General features: G+C 52.6%; 3 protein-coding genes across 3 annotated transcripts; 1 reads left to right on the top strand and 2 right to left on the bottom strand.

Moving 5' to 3' along the window:
- Nucleotides 1-5,596: 5,596 nt before the first annotated feature.
- Z520_02988 (uncharacterized protein) lies at nt 5,597-8,011 on the top strand (the record flags this gene model as incomplete). The annotated part of the gene is made up of 2 exons (XM_016773501.1): nt 5,597-6,346; nt 6,401-8,011. The coding sequence occupies 2 exons, from the start codon at nt 5,597-5,599 to the stop codon at nt 8,009-8,011; spliced, it is 2,361 nt and encodes a 786-aa protein (XP_016635558.1).
- Nucleotides 8,012-10,722: 2,711 nt separating this feature from the next.
- Nucleotides 10,723-14,462, bottom strand: Z520_02987 (uncharacterized protein; the record flags this gene model as incomplete). Its single annotated transcript, XM_016773500.1, has 2 exons — nt 10,723-13,575; nt 13,635-14,462. 2 exons carry the CDS (start codon nt 14,460-14,462, stop codon nt 10,723-10,725), a joined length of 3,681 nt encoding a protein of 1,226 aa, XP_016635557.1.
- A 1,599-nt stretch (nt 14,463-16,061) lies between these two features.
- Z520_02986 (uncharacterized protein) lies at nt 16,062-17,702 on the bottom strand (the record flags this gene model as incomplete). Its single annotated transcript, XM_016773499.1, has 3 exons — nt 16,062-16,811; nt 16,873-17,560; nt 17,629-17,702. The coding sequence occupies 3 exons, from the start codon at nt 17,700-17,702 to the stop codon at nt 16,062-16,064; spliced, it is 1,512 nt and encodes a 503-aa protein (XP_016635556.1).
- Nucleotides 17,703-18,835: the final 1,133 nt, after the last annotated feature.

Genomic DNA, 18,835 nt, shown 5'->3' with positions numbered 1-18,835 from the left:
TCGCGGCATGTCGACGACAGGATGAGCAACTGGGACTTGCGGGATGAACGCCGTAAAAGGAACTTCTTCACCCCAGGGCTGGCATGAGGCTTGCACAACGCGTGAGGGGACATCGGAGAGGACCCGAGCCAAATCCCAATGCGGAGCGCTCTCTTCGTGTCTCAAATCTAGGTCATGCGAGCAGGCAACTTTTGCTTCAATAGCAGGAGCCTAATGCACAATCGCTGATGCTAGGCTTTGCGCTTATGGCGAACTGATAGAGCAAATGGCTGGAAAAACTCAAGCATGACGAAGCTTTTCTGTATTTGAGTGGGGACTCAAATATCAGGGGGCTGGAAGCGATGATAAGACATTGCGGGGGATTTGTTCGCAGAATCATGGGAGGACCTTGCAGCAACTATCCACAACAGTGACGATATGCTCCTCAAGCCATCCGTCCTTGGGAGAGCGACTTTGAATGTGGTTTTACGCCTTTGAAAAGCCACCGCGGACACCTCCCCCAGGCCTATGAGATTAGCGAATGGCCATGTGGTCGTCAAACAGCTCCATGGACTGTGGAGTTCAGCCACCATGGTTACTCAACGTGAAGATGGAACAATGCAGAGCTTCGACAACAGCGCAATGTCTACATTCATGCGAAGTTGTCATTGATTTTCAATTGTTTGAGTCCCTTGCGTGGCCGTCTTCCGAATCCGGCTTCAAACTCAAACCTTGATGGAGAGCCTGAAGAGGAGGATCGAGTCAATGGTTGCTTCCATGCGAGGGGTCCACTGGACTCAACACCACCAGCCAGCACACATTTGCTCCGAGTCGTCAAAGCGAACTCGCCGCACCCTTGACCACTCTGGGACAAAGATTCCTCGTATTGATGTACCAGGTGTGATATAGAAGAGAGGTCACATGAACCACTCAAGCGAGAAGAAGTCCTGCACACGCCGCCAAAAGCTGAGAACCCCTCTGATAACGGCAAGACGGCACAAGATAGCCTACCAACGATTGGAGCTGTCCACTAGGCCGGAACAGGGTATGTATGTATGAATGTCGGCCCAAACACCTCGTACGGTTTTCAAATTCCTGTGTTTCACATAATGTACCAGTGCCGCGGGCAAAATAGATTGCCGGGTCTCGGTCTCATTTCCTCTCAGCATCCAAGACAGGTTTGAGGAAGCCAGTGAGACTTCGTCTGGCAACGGACATGGTTTGCTAGGCCACGGAATGCCAAGCTCAAAAGTGAGAGGTTGGCTGCATATGACTTACAGATTCAAGCATACGCGATCTGCGTCTACTGCAAGCAATGACGAATGAATGACCCAGGTGAAGATTCTTGAAGAGTTCGCGCCCTCCAAGCACAGCCCTATGCGTCACCAGTGGCACGCTCGGGCTTATATGCATGCTCTAGCTTGCTGAACTGGCTATCCGTCCGGGGATGCCAGCCGTCTCTCAGGCATCAATGACGGAAGCTCACCTATCAGGGCATCCCGTCAAGTCAACGGCTCATGCGGCTCACCAGACTCCGACGGTGGTTGAAGCATTGGTGCAGGTGATAAAGACTTGGAGGCGTGCATTATTATTATTTGAAAAGAAAACCTGAGTACCACCGGGGGTGTACCCGATCTGCTCCGGCATCCTTTTTGAGTCTGGTCCATGTCTTTTTATAGGCATCGCTAGACGATTCAGCCGCCTGCGCTGCGCTTCTACCTAAGCGGCATCCCTTCACGAAGTGCCCGGGAATCCCTTGTCTCTGTCAACGGTCGACACTCTCAGGCGGCCGTTCGAGTGGATATTCTCGCCGACACTGTTGCGCCGACAACAGTTCGCCTGGTCGTTACATGTCTGTGTCAAGTTCACCGATCCCGTCATCTATGAGTGAACGTCTATGAGCAGGAACCAGTGGCATTGCGGACGCTGCTATTATAAGCCAATCTAGGGGGCTTCATCTCTGAGCCGCACTCTCCTGTTCCAGCCTTAAACATCCACCGAGGTTGAATTCTCCGCCCACCCGGGCTGGCCCAGGGGCTCCCACGTTTTCTCGCCAGGTGGTGTCACCCCCGAAAGCCACCAGAAGACTCGTGGGTCCCCTCTTGCGGCGTACGAATCCTCGGTATGCTGAAGGGGATACGCTACTTTTGGTCTACTTCTGAACAAGTCTTCGGCGCTTTGATGGACCATCCAAGATCGGACACGACCGAAGGTTGAATTGCCTAGCCAGCCATCAGTAGCTGATCACGGTCAACAGACCTGGAATGGCTCACACTACTGCTTGTGCCTGAAGGAACGGAACTGATCCATGAACACGAGACATGCAAAGGCACAACTCAACCCAATGAAAGAATCATCCGAGTGGACCAAGGCCAATTTGGGCGAGGTCATCAACACCTGCTGACGAATACTTGCATTGGACTGCGGCAGCCCTGGTCGGGTCTTGTGCAAGTGGAGAGAGAGAGGATTTTCCATCCGTCGAGGCCATCTGCCGTGCAACGCAATGGCTTCTGATAGACTGATAAGGGGCGATAATGTCGTGGCCCGTGGGACCTTACGAGTACGAGTCGAGTAGTCGGTACACATAGGTAGGGCGTCTCGTAGTGGATTCCCTAGCTCGCACGTTGAGGTGGGTTAAACTACGAAGCCCGTTTGCTGGGCGAGGAAGATTTTAGTGCGTAGGATCTGACACAGTTATACCACCTTTGGAGCATAACTGGAACCAAAGAGAGTATGGGCCGTATGGGACCAACAACCCAGAACGGGGAGAAGGGGTAACGGCGTAGTGGTACGTGCTTCTCGAAGCTTCAGCCATGAGTTGGTTCCGACCCAAATGGGTGGAAAGGGCCTCAGACACAACAACAATAGGTAATGTCTCGCAGTCCCAAAGGAGCCGGAATGGGGGAGTGCGTGGTGAATGGGAGGAGCGCCAAGATGCCGCTGAGAAATTACAAGTGAAAAAGGGAGATTAGTGGCGAGTCTGTGGTCCTCCTCAACATTGTTGATACGAAGGTATGTGCCCAGGTGGCTTTTTCCTCGTACCGCATATCCCCTTGGTGTCGATGTAGGAGGCACGAAGTACCGATTACTTGGTTGCGCGAGAGGACCGAATGGTCAACGGTCCCAGTACCGAGGACTCTTATTTCTCTTGATAGTGCATCAACGACACCAGCACATCTTCCTTTTTGGGGGGTCTTTTGAAAGGTGTGGGTTGAATTATATGACGTTCAAGTTCGGCCTCTTCGGGAGATAGATTAAGGGGCCAGCGGATTGGCTAGATGAGTCCACCACCATGCCAGGAACAGGCAAGCGACAAAAATGAGGCGTCACTAGCTCGGTGTGTCGGACAAGAAAGTCCGTGGAGAAGAGGCCAAAGCATCCCAAACAGGGGCAGATCCAGGGCCATTTGACCAGGGGGCAGGCCCAAGGATCAAGATTGCGGCGCAGGACAGCAGGCCACGGGATCCACTAGCACGATGCGCTACGGACTCAATTTTAGCAACAGCCCGCGCCGGTCGGCTGGGGGCCAGCTGCTGGTGGCAGCGCCCGCAAATCGTACTCTGGAGGGCCTGAGCGGTGCCCGAGCTCTGCTTTCCTGTGCCCTGTCATTCCCTGCGAGCCCTTGGCGCCCTGAGCTCCCTGGCCTGCCCGTGCCACGGATGCGCCTAACAATCTCCACCAAGGCTGTAGCCTGTCGTTGGCCCTCCCCGCCTCTTCTGTTCCTTTTCAGTTGCTTTTCACGGGCTTGGTTTTGAATTGAGCCGGGCTACTGGGACATAACTCGACAATTATCGATTCTCCATACTTTTTTCGCTCTTGTCATCTCTGCAGTAAGATTTCAGTTCTCGGTCGCGCGTCCGGGCGGCTCCTCCTCCCCTTTATCACTTGCAAGGCTGGAAGTTTGAGGATGGCGTGCGATGATGGTCCAGTTGTGACATTTCTCGTATTTGTGTATACGGATGGTAAAACACACTACGGGGAGAGAATGCATTAGAGTTGCGGCTTGCAAAGAACTCGTACTCGCCTGCCTGATTTATAGGCGTCATAGAACGGAATGCATCCCACCTACCCTAGCCAGAATACTCCATACTTTTGCTCACCTACCCTGGTACCTGTATCGCGGCAGGCCGGCACATTGCTCCATAGGCGATACTCGTAGGTACCTAGGTAGGCTGTGAGGTAGACCAGGGCCACATGCCGTGCTATCTGTAACAGAGACACAATCATGTTTCCGCCTTGTCACGCCCGGATGATGATTATTCACAGCCGTATTCCAGGGTCAATCCTAATCATCACTTGCAGCTTGCCACCTCCCCCAGATGGCTACCTACGAGGACGGCCAAAGAAAAAGCCAATCGCATTGCAGATAGGCTGGCAATCTCGCAATTTCTCTGGGTCGTGTCCGTCCGTATTCCTGCTTCCCTTCTTAGCCAGATCAACAGCCACATCCTTGGTCCGACCAGCAAAAGCGAGTCTTACAGTATCCATCCGGAGAAACATCATCACCATCGTCACCATCATCACCACCTCCATCATCAGCATCATCCATCGTCGACGGACGACAAGGCGTTACTCGAACAGCACAGCTCCCTCCGGGGTCCTCTTGTCTCGCAAGGTCCATGATCCGACTTGCCGACTGACAGCTGGGATAAGGGCGGCAAGTAGATGATATTATTGGAGCAACAAAGCCTCTTTTCAGGCTGGGGTTGGGGCCCTGCCACTGGACTGGCGAGCCTGAAAAGAGAACCAAGGCTGTCTGGGTTGTTCTGGCTGGGTGGAAAATGGATGGCTCAATGGGTTGCCAAATCCCTCCCCCAATTCCCAGTGCCGTCTCCATCCAGGCCTCTATTCCCGGAAGGTACTAAGCCGCGACTATCCCAGGAACCCAGGTCATCCAAGGCCCGCCGCCGTATAGCACCAGCCTAGAAAGAGCTCTTTTCGCACCTAGTGTCCCCTAGCTAGTCCACAGCCCACAGGCCCGTAGCAGCTTTTTGACAGTCTACCGACTACTTACCAGGCCGTCCTGCACCGCAGCCCGCTTTTCCTTGTCTCTCCTCTTCAGATTCGCAGCACCCAACTTCACCCTCGTTTTCACTCTTTCTTCTCCCCCCCATCTCCATCTCGCCCTAGATCCCTTTATTCCTCCCATCCCTCGTCATCTCGCCCCGACAGGCCCAGCGGATCTTATTCTTGTCCGTGGTTCCCTCCCCTTCCTACCGACCTCCTACTACTTCACCACTCGCTTTTTACTCGTACACTCGCTCGACCAGCTCACTCACTTTACTCCCTCGTCCTCCTCCTCTCTTCCCCCTTACCTCCCTGTCCTCGACGCTTTGTCCACCGTTTCGAGTTTGTTTGTTTTTGTTGTAATAATTCCTGGACAAACCACCACACTCGTTCATCGTTCGACATACCCAACCCCCCCTTTTTCACACTGGCGGCTCCGAATTCTTGGGACAGCTGGGAAGTCGCCAGAGGCTACGACTCCCAATCGCGTCCCGGTTCAGCTCTAGCCCAACATTCACAACAGCAGCAACCTCCTCCTCCACACGCTGTCGCCTTCCAACAGACCCCAGACCACAGCCAGAATCCTACCGCAGCTGCGGAAGCCGACGAGATGGAGGAAGATGGCACCAACAATGGACTCCTACGACCCCTATCACAACCCGCGTTGAACTCACGATTTCCTTCGCTACGACGTTTAAACTCGACCGAGCCTTACAGGCACCGCTCTCTACCTGCCGAGCCCTCACCTGGCTCCGACCGCGCCAGCAGTGAGATTACCTTCGCTGTTCTTTACGATGACGGGCCCGACTATCATGTCGGGCGTTATGACGATCAAGGATCAATGCGATCTGCCCAGAACAGAGATTCCCTGCAGTCCTATGCCCCGTCCTTCCGCACCCGAGACTCGAGAATAGTGAGCGACGAGCACTACCTCAACCGGGACCAAGACTTTGTAGCAAACCAAAGACTACTGGCAGAGGGCTATTTGAATAACAATGATTCGCTCTATGACCAATCGGTTCCTCGATATCCGACGCAATCGGAGGAAACCCTGGCTATGAACACTCTCCACAACTCGTACCCCCGTGATGAAAAGAGACCACTTTCCCAGCAGATGACCCCCCCAATGGACCGAGAACACAGTAAACACTCCCATGAGTCATGGTGCACATGCGATGAAGACCATGGCCACGGCATGGTGGACAGGAAAGACCCAGCCAAGTTCGATCTCGAGGCCCAGAATGGTCCTGCCACCCCTACTCCTTTCTTGCCCAAAGAGAAACCGGGCGGTGGTCCAGGACCTCGTGGCCCTGGCGGTCCTGGCGGTCCGGGTGGTCCTCCAAACGACGACCCCTTCCTGGTAAGTTGATTCAGTTCCTCGACGAGAGACGGCTGCTAATATCTGTTAATGCAGGTCAAATTCAAAGGGCCTGATGACCAGCTGAACCCGAAGGCCTGGCCTTCAAACAAGAAGTGGGCCATTACAATGCTTACCGCGTCCTTTACATTCCTTTCGCCCCTAGCATCGTCCATGGTCGCGCCCGCCCTGGGACAGATATCCAAAGAACTGCACATCACCAATCAGTTTGAATCCCAGATCGTCCTGTCCATCTTCGTCTTGGCATACGCGATCGGTCCTATGGTTCTCGGTCCTCTCTCCGAACTGTACGGCCGTGTTATCATCCTTCAATCGTCCAACGTAGTATTCCTGGCGTTCAACACTGCCTGTGGCTTTGCTCAAACCAAGGAGGAGCTTATGGCCTTCCGATTCTTGTCCGGTCTCGGTGGCTCAGCGCCGCTCGCCATCGGTGGTGGTGTCCTGGGTGACTTGTTCAAACCCGAAGAACGAGGCAAGGCCATGGGTATCTACGCGATGGGACCTCTGCTTGGCCCTGCCGTTGGCCCTATCGTGGGTGCCTGGGTGGCCGAAAAGTCTGACTGGAGGTGGATGTTTTACGCCACTTCGATTGTCAACTGCTTCATTCTCGTCGCCGGCTTCTGGAAACTCAACGAAACCTATGCTCCCTACATCTTGCACAAGAAGGCCAAGGAGATCCGCAAACAGACAGGCGACAATCGGTGGCACGCAGAGGGCGAGACAGAGGTTGACCAGCCAGTGTGGAAGAAGATCGTCAAGACAATGGCTCGATCATTCGGCATGCTGTTCAGCCAACCCATTGTGCAAGTGTTGGCCCTGTACATGGCCTTCTCCTACGGTATTCTCTACTTGGCGCTTTCTACTTTCCCGGATCTGTACGGCAACATTTACCACGAAAGCGTGGGTATTGCTGGCCTGAACTACATCTCGCTGGGCTTGGGTTTCTTCATCGGCGCCCCGCTCTGTGGCAAGCTTGGCGACAAGATCTACCGCAAGCTCAAGGCAAGAGATCCGCGGGGGCAAGGCAAACCGGAATATCGAATGCCAGTTGTCATTCCTTTCTCCTTCTTTGTGCCCGTTGGTCTTTTGGTCTACGGATGGTCCGCCCAGGCCAAAACACACTGGATTGTGCCCAACATTGGCTCGTTCCTCTTCGGTATTGGAACTATCGCCGCCTTCCAATGCGTCACCACCTATCTCGTTGACACCTACGCCAGGTTTGCTGCCTCGGCCGTGGCTGCTGTCACGATTCTGCGATCTCTGGCCGGTTTCGGTTTCCCTCTGTTCGCGCCGGCGATGTACAAAGCTCTACACTTTGGGTGGGGTAACACGGTACTAGCCCTCGCCGCCGTCGGTATCGGCATCCCAGTCCCTATCATCCTCTGGCTCTTTGGTGAGAAGCTGAGGAAGAGAAGCAGCCTCGCTATGAAAGGACCTCCTCCGGGCAAGGGTGGCCCTGGAGGACCCGGCGGACCAGGAGGGAAGGGGCCTGGTGGTCCGGGTGGTCCGGGTGGCCCTGGAGGCCCAGGCGGACCTGGGGGTCCCGGTGCCAAGGGTCCTGGAGGTCCAGGAGGTCCAGGTGGGCCTGGTGGCAAGGGCCCAGGTGGCCCTGGGGGTCCCGGAAAGCCTCCAGGGTACACTCAATGAACGACAAGAACCATGTCTGCGAAAACATAATTTCTAATCATCATCACGCCAATCCCTGACCATCTTTGTATCTATGTCATCTATCCGAGGGAGTTTTTTACTATGTCATCATGGAATGAGCGGGACCGGCGTTTGTGTGGACATGAAAGGAGAACTATGTGATGCGCAAGAGCGCCAGCAGTGGGGGACATACATATACATTCACATTTTGACCTTTCCGCATCTTGGACTTTGATCATGGTGCGCTGTGTTTTGAAAAAGTGGGTTGATTTGACAACTTTGGAGGGTATTGACTTGAAACGGATAGCATGTCGAGGATGAAAGATGAGCGCAGGATCAAAAACCTTGTCCACTGTTTCCCTACTAGTAGTTTTGAACCAGGCTGAAAAGAAACCTCTATAAAAGCAGAGACTTGCGATGCATGGACTTGTGTGTGCGGTGACTGCAGGCCTTTTCTCGTCCCACCAGCAACGGCCACTACCCACGCTGTACGATGATGGGAGAAGTCTACCGTCTAGTAGTGTTTGGAACTCGGGGCACTTCCAGCCTGTTCACAACCTATGTATTCCATGGGGCCAACAATGTTTCCTTGACACCCAGGCTCCGAGCCACGAGGGCAAGGGCAGTCACTCTGATTCATTCATTGCACCGATCAAACAAAGGCCAAGAGCCATCCCAGAATAGCAGCACCGCAGACGATGAGTGTTGTTGAGTATCGCAGCACCAGGTATCAAGTATCAAGGATCCAAGTATCAGGCAACGGGGGGCTGTGTGCCTTGCTTTCGAGCTACAACCGGCCGCGCTGATTGGAGGCACACACACATACGCGCACCCTTGAGGCGCGGGAGAACTACCTAGGTACTGACTGGCACACTGGCCCAAACCGCCCCTAGGACAAGAATTTCTTTTAGTTACCTAGCGAGGTAGGTACTTATATCCAATCGTGGAGGAGGGAAGGGCCGCCGTCTGGAGTCCGAAAGGACAATGGAACCCTGTCTGTCACCAGGCTGCTGCTACGGGAGACCAGTATATACATGTATACCTATGTACTCGGTACAATAACTCGTGATAGACTGCATAAATGTTGTACACAGGTTTTCCTACATAATCAGGTACTATTTAAGTATTATTAGTGTTCACAAACGCGCCCGACTCCACGATTCCGGAGAGTTGACCATGTCGAATACATGCAATAGGTATGCCAACCCATTTTCCAATATGTAATTTCGTTTCATATATATAACACGTTTTGATTACTTTGCTCAACGGGGGAGATCTGCAAAACAAAATCTTGAGAAAGCTTGGAAATCGATTCCTGAAGATCTCTCTCTCTTCGTAACGGGACGGGAAATGTGGATACCTAGGCACTTTCTTTTTCTCCACTACCTTAGGTAGGTACCTACTAACAACGATATTACCATTTTACATAAAACATGACGCGGATCAGTCACGGATAATTATCTACCCAGGGTAATAATACTCGGGTACCGTGGGAGCCTTCTCGCACGAGTATATCTATCCCGCGAGTATGAGGTATTGTAGTACACGGAGTGATGATGATGATGATGATGATGATGATGATGATGATGATGATGATGATGATGATGATGATGATGATGATGATGATGATGTCCAGGATCTTGAAGCGTACATGTGTATTATGGCCACCCCACTCTTGCATTCGCATGAGAGTACCTACTCCATAGGTACACAAACGAGTTTGCCGTAATGTTGGGCTTGTACTATCTATCTAGGTACGTAGTAATGAATATCACCCCCCCACATGTGCGTCAAACGTTCATTTTCTCGTGCCCGCTCCGTCATCACCCTGGTGCCGTGTCTGTTGAAACACCCGGCCAGCCTAGCTGGCGGTTGGATCGTCGGGGGTCCATCCCATCGGTGGTCTGTTGATCCCCAGGCGTGGTGGGTTGGGTTTGGTCTTAAGACGCCCGAGGAGAAGAAATTTTGTGAGGACGGAGAGAGAGAGAGAGAGAGAGAGAGAGAGAGAGAGGACGAGGTGAAGACACGTCAGTCAGCTAGGTTAGGACCTGATGCATATGGAGAACGGTGGACTTCAGCCTTGTTAAGGTGCCCTATCTTATAGCCAGCCAGTGCTTCTTCTCGGTCAGCCATTGTGCCGTCTTCGAGATTCTCTGGGGATAGATTCTCGGAGGGGAGAACCTCTAACAAGAGAGCGTCAAACGGGTAAGGTTGATTGAAATACGTTCACATGTGGTCAATTCTTTTTCTCCCTTTTTTCGTATTGCCTATCTTCCGCTTCCCGGGTCGCCGAGGAATGGAACTTCTCACTTTGACGACATCTGTATATCGAACAAGGAATGCCTTCTGCCCTCCCAAAAGACAAACACTACTTACCTCCCCAAACGAAAACCCAAACCCAAACCCAAGTAATCAACTGCGAGATACTCCAACCCAGAAAACCCGCCCACGACGCTCTGAATCCGGCTGGAGTCAAACAGTCACCCGCACAAAACTCCAATAACGTGAGGTCGTTCAAACTTCAAAGAGGCCTTGCCCAAAGCATGCAAACTCTTACTCGCCCCGTCCCAGCGCCATCTTTCATATGTCGCACATGTTTTGCAAGCCAGACGCCGATTCGAATTTCATCCAGAACATATATAGATAACAAATGAATCCGAGCTGTGGTGTGTATACATATAGGAACGTAACATTCGTTGCGGGAGCACCGCTCAGCTGGGTCCTGTGATCGACACAGAGGGCACCGGGATGTCTCTCCTCTCCGTCGAGCCACTGTTCCAGTCGGACGGTGAAGTCGTGTTGGCATCGTTCGGCTTCGTTGTGGCTGCTGTTGAGCTGGAGCCGCTCGATACGTGGACGGTGCCAGTTCGCTTCTCCGCAGCCACGACTGAAGGACGCTCTTCGTCAGCCGGTGCTTGCTCATCTTCCAGCTCAGAGGTATCCTGGTGAGTGACCTTGCGTATAGCACGCCGAGCATACCGTGCAATGGCACGGCAAACCTGTGCAAGCGGATGGAAAATGACATGAAGACCCTTCCAGATCGGTCGGAGAACGAAAGCCATGCCGTTGACCGTTCCGTTAAACACGACGGCGAACCAAGCATCTGGGAAGCATCGAACCAGGACACCCCAAAGCAAGCACGGCAGAGCAACCAGTAGAGAAATTGCCCATTGAGGACCGTCGAGGGCAGTGATGCTAAAGGCTTCCCCGCCAACAAAGACAATCATGATCTGTCCTGCGACCATGATACAGTTGATGCCGATAAACCAGTAATTACGATGGACATTCTCAAAAACGTTGAACTTGTTGTCCAACCGACGGCTGTTCAATTCGTTGAAGATCTGCATCCAGACAAACGTGTTGAAGACGATCGTGTCCAGTTCCTTCCGCTGTCTTATATCGTAGTTGAAAATAGACATACCAGCAAAGTACAGAACGAAAGTGACAACGAGTTGATAAATTGCTTGGCCAATGATCATTTTCCACATGTTGATGGTGATGAGAGCCTCGGATTTTGGCTGTGGTGGACGGTCCAATATTTTCTTCGTTGGGGGATCGGTTGCAAGCGCCAGAGCAGCGAGGGTGTCCATAATGAGATTGACCCAGAGGAGCTGAACGGCAGTGAGAACTGAGTGGTTCGAGTCGTTGGAGACAGCAGACACGAACGTCAGTATCACGGCGGTGATGTTGACGGTAATCTGGAACTGCAAGAACTTTTTCACCGCGTCGTTGACGGCTCGACCCCACATCAGGGCGGTAATTGTCGAAGAGAAGTTATCATCGAGCAGAATGATCGAAGATGCCTCTTTTGCAACTTCCGTCCCGGCAATGCCCATGCTAAAGCCTACGTCAGCCATCTTAAGGGCGGGCCCGTCGTTGGTACCATCTCCAGTGACGGCGACTGTCTCGCCCAAATGCTTGAGGCGACCGACAAGGACACGCTTATCTTCAGGCGATGAACGAGCCAACACACGAAGCCGTGGCAGAATCCTGTCCATTTCCTCATTGGGAAGCTGGCGGAACTTGGGGCCTTCCATGACAATTCCGTCTTCGTCCTTGCGGAGAATGCCACAATCAGTAGCAATCGCACGGGCGGTGCTGACGTTGTCGCCAGTAACCATGCGGACCACCACACCCGAACGTTGACACTGTGCTACGGCTTCAATCACACCCTCCCGAAGGGGATCATGGATACCGACGACGCCAATCCAGGTCATTTCATGGAAGATATCATCAAAATCGGCCATCTTAGCATCTTCTTCAAGGGTCCTCGCCCCAGCAGGTGGCCATTGTGGGAAGTCCTTGTACAGCATACCGATGGTCCGCAGTGAGTGTCGTGCGTATTCATCAACGGTTGCTGATATCATTTCCCTTTCCTTTGCAGTCAAATCCGTAACTGCAAACTGCTTCTCGTAGACGCTGGAAATGGCCTTGACCGATTTGGCAAGCATGATCTCCGCCGCCCCCTTGACGAGGAGCCGGTAGACACCGTTGTATTTGATGACTATACCCATACACTTGCGAGCCGAGTCGAAGGGGATCAGTTGCTTAACCTTGTAGTTCGACCTTTCCGCAGCCAAATTGTCAAGAGCCAGATTCTCCTTTACAAGGGTGAGTAAAGCGACCTCGGTCTTTGAACCGATGAAAGTGGGTACGCCCTTCTCTTCACCTTCGAAAGCCGTGCTGTTGAGGGTGATAGAGAGCTTGAGAAGTTCCTTGACGTCGGCGCTCAAGTTGCTGAACATCGTGGTGAACGAGGCTGCGTCAGTTGTCCCCGTCGAGTGTAACGAAGCGAACTTCTCCTTCGTTCCGATCGTACCGGCGACCACAGTCATCTTATTCTGAGTCAAAGTGCCGGTCTTGTCCGAACAGATGGTTGTGGCATTGCCCATTGTCTCACAGGCGCGAAGAACTCGCACGAGATTGTTCTCCTTCAGCATTCTGGTAGTGGCGAACGCCAATGCCAAGGTAACTGCCAGGGGAAGTCCTTCCGGAACGGCGACAACAATGACTGTGATTGCAACGATTAGGATGTCCAAAAACTCCTGAGCCTTCTGAGCTCCAGGTCGAGTATCGCCAGAAAGGTGAGCAAGAAATTTGATCACAAGGACGAGGAAAAGGAGTCCTGCGGCTGTCGATCCAAGGCCTCCGATCCAATTTGCTAATCTGCCGAGTTTCACTTGCAGAGGGGTTGGCTCATTGTCGGTCTGCAGGCTCATTAAGATCTTGCCGTAGGAGCTGTTCACACCGACGCTGGTGACGAGATAGGTGCCAACGCCCTCGAGAACTTTGGAGCCGCTGATGATGAAAGGATCAAGTTTGTTGGTTGCAGTTCCCTGCTGAATGCGTTGCCACACTTCCTCACCTGGCGTCTTCTTCATCTGATCGGATTCCCCAGTTGCAGACGATTCGTCGCATTTGACGCCGTGCCCAGATATGAAGATACCATCTGCCGGAACGGCATCACCAGGCTCGAGGTGAAGAACATCGCCAACTGTGATGTCGTGAACTGATATTTGAATGGACTTGCCTGATCGAACGGCTTTGACTTCTCGATCGTCTTTCTATTTGCGAAAATTAGAATAAGCTGCTCGGCCATTGTTGGCCAGAGCAATGGACATACCCGTTTGTTAAGTTTCACGAACTGACGTTCCTTCTGCCAGTCATTAGCAGCACCAACAATCACCACAATTAGGATTGCGACGCAAATGGCAACCCCTTCGACCCAGTCGACACCAGAGCCTCCATCCACAGTCTCGTAAATCCCTAGGGCTAGAGAGATAACAGCGGCGATGGTGAGTAGAATGAGGATTTTATCGTTGTATGCTCTCCAAATGAGCACAAGGATACTGTCTGGCTTGCGCTCGGGGAGTTGATTGTCTCGGTAGACGCGTAGGCGGTCTTCAAATTGGCCCTTGACTTCGCGCAGGCTAACACTTGCGCCCGAATCTGACCTGCTTAGGTTGACTTCTGAGAGTCCTTCTTTACAGATTCCAGTAGCAACCGCTTCTTCGTAAGAGACCTGTCCCTCGAGGCGGGTTTCGTCCACTGACAATCCAGCTGAAATACTGGTCCGTAGACCTCTTTCGAGGCCTCGCAGACCCCCCAGGGCTTTGTAGGCGGACAATGATTTTGGATTGAGGAGCTTGTTCAGTTGACCCGGGGAGAAGGCAAAGGGATTTTTCGGGACGCTGAAGTCTTTCTCGTCTCCCTTGTCAGCTCGCAAGGCTACTTCAGGGTCGTCGAACTCCAGGCTAGATTTGGAGTAGAACGTAGTATTGGATGCCGCTGATACGCCCGAATTTGATCGAAGTCGGGTTACCGTGTCCCCCGAAACAACAGAGCCGGACCTCGAGTTGAGAGTTGATCCATCGTATGGGGATCTGCGCTCAGGAGACGTAGGGGACAAATACGAGCTGTCGTCTATGGCGGTTTGGGGAGGTGTGGACATACTAGGTCCCGTTTGGTGACTTGGTGATGTTACCCAAGTAGTCGATTGTTCCGCCCGAGGCTGCCCTAATAGATTCTGAGGCCAAAAGGTCAGAGAATCTGAAACACAACAAAATCTGAAATATTTATGAGATCTCTTACAGATGTATCAAGTGTGATCTTCGGGGTCGAAGAGGGAGAGGAATTTGGCTCCTTCATCACGAACAACGTTAGCTGGGCTGAACCGGTCAAATCTGAAGTCGGCTGGCTGGCGTAGAGTTGGGGTCAGATAGGCAAGAAGTCGGACACAAACACTCACGCCCACACACAGCCTTGTATTGAAGCGAAGAGCGTGGTTTATGAGGCGTCCATTTGGGGTAGAAGGCAGCAACCGGCTCGTCCTGAGGAGACTTCACATGTTACAAATGAGAGCAGAGAAAAACTCCGCCTTGGAGGAGGGTGCCATGGTTCCAGCTGTTCGGTACTTGCGCCAGATTGTGGTGGATGAGGTGTCTCGATGTAGCCCAGAGTGAGGCTGTGCAGCTAGGCACACTCTGGGCAGAGATAAACATCGCGATTTGGGCCACTCAACAATAATGCGTGACACATGCGATTGGTCTTTGAAGGGGCGCCCAAGCAGCAAAGCACAAGACAATGCTCGAAGCCTCATCCATGTTGTCCAGTTAAGTTCCGCATTCTCATCACCACCTCCGCCGGATGCGGAGGTTCAACTGGAGGCAGCCCCTGAAAAGGCAAACCATACGAATCGTACCTTAGGCACATTCCCCAAACGTAGAGCCGCACAAGTGCACAGTATATATCTAGAATTCCATTTCCCCCTAGCTCTGCTGATATATCCGTTCGACTGGCGATCTTGCGCACTGTCAGTCTTGCTCTTTCACCCGCTGAAGCGAATGGTGCGACAAAGCCTAAGCCTGCACCAAGTCCTGCCTAGCAATTTTTCTGACGACAAGAAGTGTCGAACGTCCAACATATCCCCGAGGGTTTCTTGGCTTTGGTCTTGTTCTTCTTGACCTCCGTCATTTATCGACCTTGGATCATCACGATGTTGGAGGTTGCGGACAGGTCGGTGGGATTCTTGCGGAGATCGGTGGAGAGGAACTTGGGTCGCAGGGTGGGCAGTGAATGCAGCCACCACTGGCTCACGGCGGGCTCCTTTCGCGCCACCATGAGGATGACCTTGGATTGAATCTGTTCAAATAATGGCTGAGGCTGGAATTGCAGGCAGCAAGCAAACGTGAAGAGCTGCTCCCCAGCCGCCCACCGCCTCACCAGCCACAGTGATTTGGTCACTTTGGTCACGTGGCGCACACACACCTGTGGTCCACAGTGCCAAGGCCCTCGCCACCTCCGTGGCTGAGCTCGACATAAGGCGCTAGGGGCGGTTTGACTTCTTGTTGACACGCGCAGGTCTCAGCAACAGTCGGAACAAGTTCACCTATCAAGGCAGTTCCTCCGGATCTGCTTCGATGATCGCAGGTATTGTCTCCGCCGCCAACACTCCAGTAACACCGCTGCACGAGCTCTAGAAACAGGTTCGGGGACCGCTTTTCCTAGATCAAACTCTCTCCGCTCCCCTTTCCCCTCGCCCAGCTTGGTCTTACCTCCATTGGAAGGGAGGGACTCCAAGATTTGCGGACCGTTCAGCTGCAGACCGACACCATGCGATTTCTTGCGAGATATCCAGAGAACCTTCCGCTTCCAGCTGTGTAAAGAGCTCCCATGCCGTGTCGAGTGGCCACAGAGTTGCAATTCGTCCAGCAACTTCGGGTTCGCCAGTGTGGAAGTACTCGAGGCTCTCGCATGCAAGGTGTGCCCACCGCAATGCCTCCAGAACAGCTGAGCTTCGGTCTATGTCATTCAAGGACGCGCGGGAGGCGATCTCCTCTGAGAGGTCGGCAACAAACTTTGCGACCTGTATTTTTACGGCCGTGTACATGGCGAATGTAACGGCAATCGAAGGGTTGGGGAAGTCGAGGCGATGCTCGTACACACCTTCCCAGCTGGCCTTGACTTTGGTGTATAGATTCCCACCGTGTTGTGATCGTAGCTGGCGCTCCCAAGCAGTCAATTCCGCCACGATTGCGCCCACCTTTCCATATCCCTCTTTGAGGCGATCAAGGCTCCAATTTTTCGGAGGCTCTTCCTCGACAAGCTCTGGTAACGCCTTGAGGGCAATGTCGAGCATCGACTGCAAGGGGTGTTGAGCAAGCTCCACTTCTTCTTTCGAAGGAAAGTCGATCCACTGCGACTCGGACAGAAACGACATCTGCCTTTTCATGAACAAGAACGGTGTTTGGATTGCACGGTACCCGTAAAAGCGCTCCTGAAACGCCTGCTGATTCAAACCCTATCCATCAGGAAGATATATCGTCAGCATTGTGGGCTATATCAACGAGACTGTCACTTACTTCGGCACCATAATGGAATATTAGAGCCCCCACCCCCAACAAGTGACAGTTGAAGTTGTCCCAGGACTTGTGCGTGATCAGCTCCGACATGGCGCAGATCAGCATTGTCGAAGACAACAATGTCGGGGAAACAGTCGTGTCGCCATCTTGATACCTTTTTAGCGAGTACCGGAGTCTTTGCAATGCACGGTTGTGCATATAGGCACCTTGGAGGACCATCTCTGGTTCATTGCGCTCTTTCCCAACTTTGGCCAAAGAAGCAGCCAACAGAGCTTCCATTAGGACTGCTGTTTCAGACCTGTCAATTTCGAGGGTTGCTGTTGAGGTCCAAGTCGAACAACATATTGACAGTTGTTGTTCAGCCCTATGTTTTGCTTGCTCGCGCACTGTTTGAAGCTTCACGAATCTATTCTTGAGAGCATGGACGAATGCAACGTGGTATGTCGAGCCCACAAGCCTTACGCCCATTTCTGAGGGTATGGCCCATAGCCAGAATTCAGGATCGTCCGGAGGAAACGCTGAAGGCTCGCACGCTCGTGGACAGCTGTGAGGGAGGATGGCGATGGCCGACTGCTGCCCTGCGAGCGTCTGATGTTTTGGGAGCAGACCATCTTCCCTAGTCTGCATCCGGATCATTTGTTCGGCGAGTTGTTTTTCTTTCTGGCGCCTTCTAAAAGCCTGGACATTTCTTGAAAGAACGCACTGTCAGTATCAGTGTTCTAATTACGAAAACAGAACCGGCTATGAAACACGTACGCACGGACTTTGTTCCTGCGTGCCTCTGCCCTCTCCGCCTCGGTGCCAGGGATCCGAGGTCTACCGATCGGCATTTTGGTGTCTGGTATCCTTTTTGTCATACGAACCGGGTAAAGAAATACTCTCTCTAGTTCGTAATTGCGAGGCTAACACTGAAATCTGAAAGGAACAAGTCTTTGGACTCCAGGAGTCAGTGGACGGAATGAGAGTCTCTCAGAGGGCGCAGAATGGAATCTGAAATTGGAGGATTACAACCTTGAAAACCCGAAGCCAACAGCAAACTGATATTGAAAACGAACAGGCCCACTTGCAAAACATTTCATTCCATGCCACTGGTCAGCATGGCGCACTGAGTTCAGATCTATCATTGGCGCAGGGAATTGGATCGATCCGCTACTCCTCACTTATAGAGGTGTTATGCTGCCGGCTGGATGGATGGTCGACTATAAGCCACAAGCCCATTTCTGGATCTTACGGGAGTGTTGGGCTATTATCAGCATGAATGACTGACTGTCTGATTGCCGAGGAATTTCTGTTTACTGAACAGGGCCCAGGCGACGAATCAGAATGGCTGCTAGCTGGACATGCTATGACAGCTTCGGGAGTAAAGACTACGAGGATGCAAGTTGAATGGCAAATGCAAGGCTGGAGAGCCCTAGCGGCATACCTAGCCAATATCAACGGCATTGAAAGGTTTAACCACTAAATGCGGTCTGTCAAATACTAGTTGACAAAGAATAGACATGAACATTCCTGAAATAAATACCGCCCGCCGCGAGGCGACACGGCCCTTGCTTTATCCCTTTGTGACACTGGCCCGCAGACCCCCACGGTGTATGCTATGCACAATTGACAAGCATATCGGACTTTATCAGTGTGCCAGTGTCACCATTGATCCACCCTGGGTCGAAGCGTGACCCTGACTCAAGAAGCTTTGTGAGATTTAAGCATATTTTGAGATAAGCCTAGCTTACTACGAGGTACTCGGTAGACTGCGCAGGATACGCCCTTGACTGACAGAAACCTTGCAAAGGTCAATCGAGGCAGGCTAATGATCCCATGAGCATTGAACGGATATGGCGTGGGCGGCTTTCGAACCGATATCCTGTACGGAGTACGAGGTACCGAGTAAGTGGCCGCCACCCAGCCGCCACTTGAGCAAGCTGCTTTCGTAATGGCGGTTGCTGACTGTGGACATCCTCCACAA

The sequence above is a fragment of the Fonsecaea multimorphosa genome (assembly GCF_000836435.1).
Source record: "Fonsecaea multimorphosa CBS 102226 unplaced genomic scaffold supercont1.4, whole genome shotgun sequence".
NCBI classification, from domain to species: domain Eukaryota; kingdom Fungi; phylum Ascomycota; class Eurotiomycetes; order Chaetothyriales; family Herpotrichiellaceae; genus Fonsecaea; species Fonsecaea multimorphosa.
The sequence above is the reverse complement of the archived record's forward strand: the minus strand, read 5'-3'. Positions and strand labels throughout refer to the sequence as shown.